Source organism: Tiliqua scincoides, chromosome 3 (assembly GCF_035046505.1).
Source record: "Tiliqua scincoides isolate rTilSci1 chromosome 3, rTilSci1.hap2, whole genome shotgun sequence".
Lineage (NCBI taxonomy): Eukaryota > Metazoa > Chordata > Lepidosauria > Squamata > Scincidae > Tiliqua > Tiliqua scincoides.
The window spans coordinates 128,599,332-128,612,432 of NC_089823.1; the positions used below are offsets into that span (position 1 = coordinate 128,599,332).

The 13,101-nt window shown below is 38.6% G+C and overlaps 1 protein-coding gene across 1 annotated transcript in view; it reads left to right on the plus strand.

The window, feature by feature from the left end:
• Positions 1-13,101, plus strand: part of MAEA (macrophage erythroblast attacher, E3 ubiquitin ligase) — a 36,594-nt gene that overhangs the window by 8,889 nt on the left and 14,604 nt on the right. The window contains exons 2-5 of the mRNA XM_066620711.1: positions 2,487-2,669; positions 7,706-7,909; positions 9,644-9,766; positions 11,900-11,976. Of these exons, the coding sequence (XP_066476808.1) occupies positions 2,487-2,669; positions 7,706-7,909; positions 9,644-9,766; positions 11,900-11,976 (587 nt within the window). The remainder of the gene's footprint in view (positions 1-2,486; positions 2,670-7,705; positions 7,910-9,643; positions 9,767-11,899; positions 11,977-13,101) is intronic.

The window sequence follows — 13,101 nt, forward strand, 5'->3', positions numbered from 1 at the left end:
GACTCTTACAAAAATTCCAGCAAGTTCAAGAGATACAATTTTAAAAGGTGAGCCTGCCTGGAACAAGATGCTATTTTTGTTGCTTGCTATGTAAGTAACTTTGTGAACTTTGTTGGAAAAGCTGTGTATAAATATTAATAACTAATACAATACCCATTCTTTGTTGCAATATTTAACTATTTTGAATTCATTTTGACTCCAGTAAACTTTCCTTTCATTGCAATGAAAAACTGAAATTTAGCCCAACTACCCAATGTCAGGATTGCTGTGCTCATATCAAGACTCTTCTGCTTTGTGTACCTTGGGGTAATTTTGTTGGTACTTGGCCACTGCAGCATGGTGCACCGCAGGATTATTCTGTGCATATTTCCTTGCAGCACCCTTAAGTTGCTTCTTCCTTTTAGCGTTGGTGTATCTGGTACGGCATTTGCCAAGAGCTTTCTTGGGGACAAGAGGTGATGGCTGTAAGAGATGTGGGGTGTAGTCAGACTTAGGAAGGGGTGGAGTGATGGACAGTTCTTCAGGGTCACATGGCAGGTACACATCAAAGTGAGTCCTAGAAAGATCCTGCATGAAGTGTAGTGTCCTCACCAGGTGACCTTCAGCACCGAGACTCTCATAGAGTTCCCCATTATGGTAAACCTTGAAGACTAACTCGAACAGTTGCCCAGCCACCATCAGCTTGCATAAACCACCATAAGTACCCCCTAATAAAAGAGCCATTTAGTCATTTGATTTTTCTCTGTAAACCGCTTTGTGAACTTTTAGTTGAAAAGCGGTATATAAATACTGTTGTTGTTAATAATAATAATAATAAAGGGTTGGGATATTTGAGCGATGTACTCAGCAGAGCTGGTGTAGTTATTCCCCTCGCAGTCGTGGGACATGGTGACCTCCCAGTTGTCCACCATGTGCCTCATGATGAGTTCACAAACTTCCCTAGCCAATAGCTGAATGCCATACATGAGATTGGAAAAGGACAAGAACAGGTAGGCTTCCTCGCCTGTGATGGGGTCAGTAGTGTGAGGCACCATCTCCCCACTCTGTTGTCATTCTAACTTAAATTGAGGGATCCTCAGCTGTTGTTTACAGCAACTACAGTCAAGAGAAAATGCCTCCTGTGAGGGAAGCTAGACTGCACCACAGAACTCTTGAGCCAGTGCCCTTCCCTAACTCTCCTCTCACTGGGACACAGGGCAAGGACTGTCAATAGCACAGGTTCTCAGGAGAAAAGCTTGTCAAAACTTTGGGTAGTAGAACTTTGCATTGAGCCAGAAATTAATTTCATTTTACTACTTAGAGTAAACACTAAAATGACTGACTTTTGTTATTTTACTGTTACTGTCCATTGCCATACCGACTTTAATAATAATAATAATAATAATAATAATAATAATAATAATAATAATAATAATAATAATAATAACAACAACAACAACTGGGTATTTCTATACCGCCTTTCTGGTTTTCTGATTACTCCTCTGACTTTATTTGTTTACATAGGCAGGCTGTTTCTAAATCCCTGAGGGGATTTTTACAATCATAGAAAGGTTCTGTCTTGCAAGAACCACACAACATTTCAGATGGATCTTTCTGATCTGATATCACTTCTGGCCTCCAGTTGTCTCCCACGCAGGCTGACAAGCAGCTTCTTCATCTCTCACATGAAGGGCAGCCAACTTGCTTCTTTGCTCACACCAAAGAGCAGGTGGAATAACTCGGCTCAGCTTGTCAGCTGCTTCAAGGTCTGGCCATTCCCGGAGCAGCCAGTGGCTTTGAACTGGCAACCTTCCGATGTTATCTTCAGGCTAACAGAGGCTCTGCCCTCTAGACCAGACCTCCTGCCCTTTAAAGAGGGTTAAGTTAAAAGCCTGGCCTCAGCCTGCCATGTAGGCCACAGGCCTCTCTCAGGCAGTAGAACGGGGAAAAGCGAACTGGGCTGAAGTAATAGTAAGGGTTCTATAATTCACCCCTGAACTTAGATTCACTCCTTTAGGGGTTGATTAAGGCAAAATCCTGAATTGTGTTAAGTATTTGTATGGGTACCATTTATGAGCAAAAACCAAGTTGATATCTAATCAGGCTTAAGAGATACTGAGGCATCCGTGAAAAACACATTTTACCCCTTTTTACCCCCTTAGTGATTGAATTTCTAAATTCCTTCCTGTATGTCATGAAAAGAATAACTCCACAAATTTCACATTTCTAGGTTCAGGGATTTGGGCTGGGCAGAGTTAGTCAGGACATTTGTTTATATATGGATAGATATTCCCTTACATTCTTAAGACATTTGTGTTAAATTTCAGGAGTTGTCTTAGGAGCCTGTGCTTTTTGTGGGACAACTTCAGAACTGGCCATGGTTTGTGGGGGGGGGGGGGGTGTGTGTGAGAGAAAAATAAAACTGTTGCTTTGATCTGTTCAGTGTTAAAGGTATGTGAAATAAAAGGCTATTCCATGTCAATATTAAAAAGCTTTCTTTTTTAAAGGTACCATATGAAACACTGAACAAAAGGTTCCGAGCTGCTCAGAAAAATATTGATCGAGAGACTAGCCACGTTACTATGGTTGTAGCAGAGTTAGAGAAGACATTGAGCAGCTGTCCAGCTGTGGATTCTGTGGTTAGTCTCCTTGATGGAGTAGTTGAAAAACTCAGTGTGCTGAAACGGAAGGTAAGCTGGCACCTCTACCTTACTTTTTTGTTTTGAATAAGTTACTTTTGTCTTGCTGCTTACATTGTAATCTAAAATATCCATTTTGATCACCTTGTTTTTGATCCAGAGGTACCCTTCTTCTGTTGAAAGGGCAATTTATGACATAGCTGCAGAGTATTGCATAGAAAAAGTGGTCCCAAATCTAATGAATTTTCTTCCATTTGTCCAAGTTCTGTCCATACCCTTTTATCACTACATAACTTATTCGCTACAGCCTCTATCTTCTTTACTCCCCATGTTTTCATACTCTCAAGATGCTGTTGTATAGCACTATATGAAGTCTTCCGAGGTGGTGCATTAACTATAGTTAATATTGCATATTAACTATGGAACTGGAGCCTGTCAGTTAAAACTTCGGTATCATTAACTAACAAACGATCCTGCCCCTTTGTTTGGAAGGTTGTCTGGAAGAACGGGCAGCAAAATGGCAGGTGCGTTTCAATGTCTGTAAATGTAAAGTCATGCATATTGGGGCAAAAAAATCAAAACTTCACATATGGGCTAATGGGTTCTGAGCTGCCTGTGACAGATCAGGGGAGAGATCTTGGGGTGGTGGTGGACAGGTCGATGAAAGTGTCGACCCAGTGTGTGGCAGCAGTGAAGAAGGCCAATTCTATGCTTGGGATTATTAGAAAAGGTATTGAGAACAAAACGGCTAATATTATAATGCCGTTGTACAAATCGATGGTAAGGCCACACCTGGAGTATTGTGTCCAGTTCTGGTCGCCACATCTCAAAAAGGTTATAGTGGAAATGGAAAAAGGGCAAAAGAGAGCGACTAAGATGATTACTGGACTGAGGCACCTTCCCTATGAGGAAAGGCTACGGCGTTTGGGCCTCTTCAGCCTAGAAAAGAGACGCCTGAGGTGGGACATGATTGAGACATACCAAATTATGCATGGGAAGGATAAAGTGGATAGAGAGATGCTCTTTACACTCTCAGATAACACCAGAACCAGGGGACATTAACTAAAATTGAGTGTTGGGAGGGTTAGGACAGACAAAAGAAAATATTTCTTTACTCAACGTGTGGTCAGTCTGTGGAACTCCTTGCCACAGGATGTAGTGACGACATCTGGCCTGGATGCCTTTAAAACTGGATTGGACAAGTTTCTGGAGGAAAAATCCATTATGGGTTACAAGCCATGATGTGTATGTGCAACCTCCTGATTTTAGAAATGGGCTATGTCAGAATGCCAGATGCAAGGGAGGGCACCAGGATGAGGTCTCTTGTTGTCTTGTGTGCTCCCTGGGGCATTTGGTGGGCCGCTGTGAGATACAGGAAGCTGAACTAGATGGACCTATGGCCTGATCCAGTGGGGCTGTTCTTATGTCTTCATCATAATAATGGTTGTATTTCAGTTTCTCTCCATCAAACTGAAAACCAAATAAACATGTGAAGGTTGTTTTGAATATAAAACCTAGAATTAAAGCAGTTGTACTTAATGAGCTGAAAAGGGAGATGGAGCACCTGTTACAAAGATGAGGAAGAATCATGTTGCTAATTGTATCAAATGTCTGACAGGCTGGATAAAAAATGCTAGTTTGCCTGTGACCCAATTTGTGGAAGTCAGTACTAAGGTTCTACCTCATGTCATTTTATCGGAAAATAGTGTTTCTAAACCACACACAAAAAATAGAATTTTATATTGGCAAAGTAAAGGAGAAAATACAAAATGTGATTAAGGCTGCCATGCTTACTTACCTGGGTATAAGTCCCATTTTACTGAGTAGGGCTTGCTTCTGGGTAGACATGCCGAGGATTGCTGTGCTAATCTGCCAAAATGTTCACTTGTTTCTGTCTTTAATTTCTGGATCATCCAAGTCAATTCTGTCATACAGGTTAATACCTTCAGGCAGCATTTGTTAAAGTGTGTTCCTAGCATCTCTGGGGTCCTTGACACCCCTTCAGGGGCTCCATGAGCTCACCATAAGTAGCTGCTATCTGCCCTCTGCTTGGTTGCTCATCCATCCCTCCTGTTCATGGCTCTTCTTCCTAATTCCCCTCCTGTTCAAACACTTTGCTGTTATTCAGCATTTGGTGTTGTGCCACTCCATGCATGTGCTGGCACTGTGGGGCTCCCCAAGACTCCTTTTTTGGAATGTAAATGGGCTCCAGAGACCAAAAGTTTAAGAACCTCTTCCTAAAAGTGTTACTTTTGATGAAGTTAAAAACAAAAACGCTCAGCCATTCCTGGACTGAATTTTTTCAGATTGGATTTTCTTTAAGTGCACTTTAAAGATCTAGTGTGAGAGAAGTTGAAAGAAGAAATGGCCTTTGGGAAAATCTTGTAAATAATAAACTTATCAAAAATGTGTTGTTTCCGGGGTGTGAATGAGGCACATAAAAATGGAGCAAATAAAAGATCGTATGGTTCACGGGGCTCAGGATGTAGGAGACAACATACTTGAGTTTGGTAAGATCTGTAATGCAGAAGTTACATTTTTTAAACTAATGAATATTATCAGAAACAGCCTTTAAAATTAAGGTATAGGTATCATAACGTAAATAACACTTTTGTAATGTACAAATGTACATCTTGTTTTATGACAATGTTAAGTTCTATCTTAATTTTATGGGATTTTCTAATAGTATTTGACAATAACGAAGACAAAATAAGTTGTTTAACTAATACGTTAAACTGTTTCTAGTTTGTTAATTATTATATAGTCTGTGGTTGTTTTCCTAAAAGCTGAAAGTAGTCAGATGTGCCACATATTTTGTGACTCTTCCATGACTTTGAGGGACTGTAATGACTCATGAACAATTGAACTTTTTATTATTCATGCCATGAACTTTTCCAGAAAATGAGCTAGGCAAAACCGAAGTTGTTTGTCTGCCAAGAGAAGGATGAGATAGGACCAAGGAGTGTTCAGAATAGAGTACACAGTGTTTCTCATTCAGAGGTTTTAGTTGAGCCATGGTCAAGTGACTCTAAAACATCCCAAGAATTGAAACCCGTACAAGAAATAACATTTTAAAAAATGGATCGGCCATGTCACAGCTGCTGTGCTAGGGCACTAATGCACTGAACCTGAATAAGCAAGTTGACTCTTGATCCCTGGGGTGCCCTGCTTATGTGATTGCCACTCTCGCCTCTTTTTTTTTTAAGGGAGAGATTATATGAAATGACTTCAGGTTGTTAGCATGAATGATCTGACTCATGCATTATATCCTTCATGCAGTTCCACTGATGGAACTGTTCTGTGTGTCTGATTTTTAAATGAACTGGGCTTTTACTAAAGTCCTACTGTTGCCCCTTAGTGATAGCATGGTTTTTGTCATATCAACCAATCTAGGTTGGGTATGTGCTTGCAGAAAACATCCAAACTATTCTATTGTTTTACTAGCCTGGAAATGGGTAGACAGACGCACAAACCTGACAGTGGAGTTTATCATTTCATAAAAGAATGGTTGCAAATTCAAGTTGGAAGTTTATTACTAAAGGAAAACCTTGAACCCCAAAGAAGGAAGCCATCTCAAGTTGGAGACATGGGGTTCCAGACTTCTCAAGTGGCCTGGCAGAGACAAAATATCTGCGTATCTATAGAACATTTAATTGTAATGCAGGCACCTAGAAGTTCTCAGATGATGAGTAATTGTGAATGCTCTCATTTCTAAGTGTTTGTTTCAGACACGTGGACTAATGGTGGTCAGAATGCAAATGCTTAGATAAGACATGATGTTCCAAATATTCTGTATGGAGTGTGTACTGTTTCTGATCTTTTGAAAACTTATCCTGCCTTTCCTTGTCAATAATAATAATACCACCTTTGTCATTGGATTTCTCCTCCGGCTTTAATCCAAGGCAGTTCACATAGGCAGGTTTTTCTAAATCACTGTAAGGATTTTTACAATTACAAGTTCTAATCTTCCATAGAAAGCCTTCATTCCAGATGGAATCCTACTCAGTCTGGTATCTTTCTGGCTGCATTCACCTCCTGCACTTAACTGACGGCAACCCCTTCACTCTCACTGAAGGTGAACTTCTCGCCCCTCTCATCAGCTGGCATGGCTCATCTCGTCGGCGCTGTCAGCAGCTCATGGATACTTCTGACTGTTTTGAACTGCATTCCCAGCTATTCTTTGGGCTTTCATAGGCAGCAGCTCTACCACTCAACCAAACTTCCTACCCCCTTCTGAGCAACTGAGCCTTCAAAAAGGCTTTCCTTTAGTAGTCTGACAGCTGTACCCATGGCTTTGCCATATTGGCTTTGCCTGTGTGTGTACATAGGAATGACCTAACAAAGAATCCATAGCAGATACAACTATTTCCATTATTCATATATAAATTTAACTTTAGATCTGGGTGTACCACTTCCTAGAATGAGAAGGCTAGAATCCTTGTTTTTTGAATATACTAACTGGTAAGGCCTTTGATTAATCTTCTTGGTAAATGTACTTAAGATAGTGCTGCACAAATATGGGGCCGCAATGCGACTCAGAGCTAGACACACTTTAACTGCATGATTTCAACTTTGATCCTATCTTTTTCCAATCCAACTATGTTTTTCATTGAAGCTGATGAGTTCTCATGGTTCCACTTCCCACATGTGTTAGAATGTGCCCTGGAAGGTATCTGTAAAATAGTTTTTAATAGGCATTGAAAGGTCAAGTGAATTGTCCTGTGCCAGAACAGTTCTCTTGTTAAATATTTGCACATCAGATGTGTGGTAACTGGTTCTTCCCACGTCTGCAAGGATCTGTGCAAATAAGATTGCTTAGATAATGTGGTGGGCAGGAGTGGCTGTGTATGATACAGCTGTTAATGTGAGGCAATTAATTCTAGCCATAGTGATATGTCCATCAGCAACATGAGATGACAGATTATTTTTGTTATATCCCAGGTGGCACTACAGTGAAACTTTTGGTGTAGTTAGGTGTACATCTGTATCTGTCGATGTTTATAGGCTGAATAGTAAATCTGATCTATTTCAGATTTAGACTCTGCAATGCAAACTTCTGACTGAACAAGCATTTTCTTTTTATACAGGCAGTGGAGTCAATCCAGGCTGAAGATGAGAGTGCAAAACTATGCAAACGTAGAATTGAGCACCTTAAAGAGCATAGTAGTGATCAACCAGCTGCTGCAAATATGTGGAAGAAAAAACGAATGGATCGTATGATGGTGGAGCATCTTTTGCGATGTGGATATTACAATACAGCTGTAAAACTAGCCAGGCAAAGTGGTATTGAGGTCTGTACTTAACCAAGTGTTGCTGCTAAAATGCTACCTGATTTGTTACTGTCTTGCTTTTAAAAGGCTAGAATAGCTTTTTCCTGGATCCTTTCTTGTACGAAATTAGTGGCACTGCATACTCCTGGCAGGTGAGAATTCTGTTGCAAGATTGCCCCTGAGACTTCTTCGAACCACTCTCGCTTAGTGGGAGGATACCTGCTTGATTCTTCAGTCTGGGGGATTTAGATCCTGGTTGTGGAAGGGAGTGAATGCTGCCCGTTTCTGAATCAATCCAAGTAGCACAAGGACTTTGGAACATTCAGTTTCTACTCAGAATATCTTCTGCCTCTTCCCTCACTTCCAGGCAACCAGCAGGCCTAGCCAAATCAGCTACCACTTAGCACGTGGTAGGATAAGCTAGAACACTTCTCCCTTACTGCCACTTTATAAGTGTAAGAAGTTCTTTTATGAAAGGACACTCGACCGTGTAGTTTTCCATCTTAGTGGTACAATCTAGTGTGAATTTTATTACTGAGTGATGAATAGTTCTGTCTAGAGAGAGTTTAGTCCACCATGGTAACTTGATATGTTTGTCCACTCAGATAATTCTGAATGCCTTTGTATTCCATTTTAGAAGGTTCCTGGCAATTTTCCATATTCAAACATTTTGAGTTAGATGGACAGAAGTTCATTTGCATGCTAAAATAAACCCTTTAAAATAGATTAGGGCCTTTAAAGTAAGTGAATTATACTTACTGACACTACTTGCTTTGAGTTGTCAAAGCACAGTACATTTGTATGTATCTCATAATAATCTCTGAGGATACTGACACAAAATGGATCTAGGTAAAAACACCTTTGTAAATTTTTTACAAGTAATATTTGCCTTAGGCATATTAATACTAGATTCAGCTTGTTGCAAACAGGCTTTTCACTTCCTGTCATGTGTGTCCTATTCAGCTAAATGGAATTTTAATATATAATTTGTGCTCTGAGTCACTGGCATTGCAAGAATGTGGGCAGAGGTAGTAATTTTGTCATTGTGATTGGATAGCAGATAATAAATACCAAATTAAGAACTGATGTAGCTGACATGATAGTCTGTAGCATATAAAGTATACTACTGTACCTAAATGCTAGTTCTTTACTTGCATCATGCTCCGTTATGACTGATATGAAGAATTTGGGAACATTTTGAGCTAGAGATATGCAGTGCAATGGTGTACCTGATTTTTCCAAGTATAACTGAGCCTTGTTTATTGAAATGAGAAGAATGCAATCTACAAAATAGACAGCACAGTTGCCTTGCAACTCTCAAGGGTAATTGTCTGAAACTCAGCCTAGGATTAACCAAAGTGATGCATTTTGATGTTTGAAACCACAGAATCAACAGCCTGCTGATCTAAAGATCAAATAGATTTTCAGCTTGTCAAGACCTGGAACCCGCCTCAACCCCCAACCTGCAACATGGCGGGGGGGGGGGGCCGCTGTAGAGGGAGGAGGAATAATTGGAAGCTCTGAGGGGAATCATTCTAGTGTATGGTGTGGTTTATTGTATTGTTGGCCACCTTGATACGAAGTGCGTAAGAAAGGATATAAATCTCTGAAATTTAATGTTCTGTGGAATCTCTACCTCTCCTCCTCCAACTATGGTGGTATTTATTCTTTACTATTTGATGTAATGAAAGTATGAATTAAATGGTGCAGCTCCTCAGATGAATAACTTTGCACCTCCCCCCCCCCCCACTTTAGGATTTGGTAAATATTGAGATGTTCCTGACTGCCAAAGAAGTAGAAGAATCCTTGGAAAGACAAGAGACAATGACGTGTCTAGCTTGGTGTCATGATAACAAATCTAGGCTCAGGAAAATGAAGGTACGCAGGCATTTAAGCTGAATGGAACTTAAAATGAACACAAATGTTTTGCAACCAGTGACACATTTTGTGCTTGAATTTGTTTTAAAACAATTAACATTGACCCTTTCATTCATTTTCTCAAAGAAGCTGTCCCAAGCAATTATATTGTATTGTGGATTAAATTTAACAATTTATGATATCCATTGATTTAAAATATTTATTCAGTTAACCTTGATTAAAAACCATCATATAAAGTTTGTTTTTGTATTAAGGTAATTGAATGAATAAAATGGTTTACGAAACTTGACTTAAAGTGCTCTGGGTGAAATGTATGGAGATGGCTGGGTCCTTAAAATGAGGCCTTGTTACAATAAAATATCTGCTGAGATATAGATACATAGTATGCAAAGCTTTTACTTAACATATGGTGTATAGTTAAAAAGCTCAGTATGGTTCTTCACATTTATGGGAGGAAAAATTGCTTAAAAACCTTTTAAAATCAGAAAATGGTTCTCACTGCATATTGTGAAAGATAATTTGCCTAGTCTAAATTTAGTCTTAGTGCAGGATAACTGCATGCACTAACACTTCCGTGCTTTAAAATTTTATTTAGTGCTTTAAAGAGTGCACAAAGAATTTAACATGTGGTATCTTGTTGTAAAACTTAGTCACTTTCTGAGATGAATTATGTTGCAGGTAGGGCACTGAAACTGCAAGCAGCTTGCTTGAGTTTGTCTCTTGACAGATGGTCCATAGCTTTATTTTAGAGCTGGTATAGTGTAGTGGCTGTTCTGCAAGTTCATAGTATAGTACAGGTTGCCAACCCTATTTTGTAATTATATGGTTCAGTTGTATTTGCAAATTTTTTTTAATCAAAATTCTGTCAAGTGCTGTCTTGATTGTATCATTGAAACATGTTATGCAATGATTAAATTTCATTTAAAAGATTTTCTGCCCACGATATAGATATATCGATATTGATGTTGGAAGGCCCCTTTGATACAGAGAGATTTATTCATGTTTGTTTGAGCAAGCTATACTATATTTAGGAATAAGGTAGCTTTTGAAAGGCATAAAACATTGTATAGTGTACAAACACATCAGGGGTGCAACTACTGTTAAAGTATAAAATTGTAAAACTTGTAATCCTGACGCTGTAATTTACCACATTGTTGCCACAGTGGGACATGTGGTGGATTGTCTAGTGGATGTTGAATTGTGCATAAACTTCTAAGTTGTATAGTATGTCTTAAGTAAATTTTTGCTTAGGTGGGTTACTCACTTAACAAAGAAACTTAGAATTGCAGCCCATTTACTGATATTTGTTTGCCAAAATGCAAAACGTTACAATACTCTCCGATAACAAATGCCTATGAGAACAAAATTGCAGATAAGTTTAAAATGAAAGCTATTTCAATATACTAACTCTCTATGTTAAAATGAACAAATTTGAAGGAAGACAACGTTAGAATGTAGTACTTGGTCTGTTAACTATTTTATTAACGTTTGATGTGCAGATCTGAATTAGAGAACACTATCAGTTTGTTAAACCTCACCAACTTGTTTTTACCAGAGGAACAATAACATTTTTGCTTTCTTGAGCATGAAACTAAATGGGTTTTTTGTGGTATCCTTATCTAAGCAATGAGGGAATGGGGAATACTCAGGCTAGTGTTCAAATGTAACTCCTTCCTTAGCCCCATGGGAAGTTAAAGTGCCTTTTCTTTTCTTTCTTGGAAACTATTTTCAGTAACAGTTAACTTTCATTTAGAATATTATACCAAGAAATTCAATGTAAACATTTGGATTTTTGATCATTTAAACATGTTTTTTAATCTACTCGATATATGAGTAGCTTTTATGTGCTTTTAAAGTTTATTCAGAGCCTCCAGTCACAATCAAGTAGCATACTTGAGCTACATAAATCTTTAAGAGCAAATAAGTAGAGCTGAATGCCATTAACTGTTCTGTGGCATTTGCAACACCGCTATCCTAAAGATATTTACTCAAAGTAAATCCTGTTGACTTCAAGGTAACTTACTATCCAGTAAGCATGCCTAGGATCACAGGCTAAGTATCTGAAGGACTGAACATTCGCTGTGCAATGCTGCTGTGGCCACATCTAAGACCCTGTCTTGTCTTTAATCTCAGAGCTGTCTGGAGTTCAGCCTAAGGATTCAGGAGTTCATTGAACTCATTCGACAGAACAAGAGACTGGATGCTGTGAGGTATGAAAATAGGATGCTTACCAAACAATTTCTTGAGAGTGTCATTCTTTCATTTTTTTAAAAAAGTAATTAGAGCAGCACCCAGAAGCTCTACCAGCAAAGGGTCTTATCAGCATTGCTGTTCTTAAACACTTTGTGATTTTTTTAATTAATATTTATCTTTTTTGGAATTTTGAAAATGTTTAGACAAAATGGTTACTGAAACAACATTTTCTCTTGTAGAACTCTGAGTTCAAAAGCCAAACATTCACACTGTTTGGCTTCTTAGAGTAATGGTTTCCTTGTACAGATATGGTTTGTGCCTTTTGTGAGTCAGACTCTAATTGGAATAATTTTTCTGGCTTGTTTAGTTACATAAGTTTGGAGTGCCTTGGAATATGTGAAATACATGTGTAAAACATTAAATGAGAATGAGAAGAAAAATCTGAATTTGATGTGAGATGATTTTTCAAAATACTTTCTTTTAACTCCTGCCATGTGGTGCAAAATCCTTATGGTTGGTTCATTGAAATATGAAAATTCTCAGAGAAATCAGAACAATTTTCCCATGGGGAAAGATGTTTGATTGAAAGTTAACTCCGATTTTTATTCACAGCACACAGTATGAAGTTATCATTAACAGTTTGCACTTTAAAAATTGTTAATTCGTTTCATAGGCTTGGGAATCATCTAAAAGTGCAATACAAACTTACCACTGGACAACCATCTGTCATTTTGTTCTGTCATTTTGTTAGCATTCCACTCACCTCCTTAGGATTTAGCAATGAAAATCAGAGTACCACACTATGGATATCTTTATCATTTCATCTAATGGCAAACTGAAGTGGTTGAATGCTTATTAGTTTGGATGCAAAACTGTTTTTTGTGCATTTGGGGGCTCTCTAGAGATGCATAAGTAAACATTTTTTAAAAGTTTTTTCCTTTAAATTTTCAAAAACAACCCTTTAGCTTATAGCACCTGTGTGATCTTTCAAACAGGATATATAGAAATAAGAAAATGCTAAGCAAATCTCATTGTCTTGCGGGGGGGGGGGCGGACTCCCATCTTTTCTTCATTTCTTTAGTGAGCTTGCACTGTTGCTGTACAATTGAAACAATGGCAAATACCTGAATATATTGTCTAGC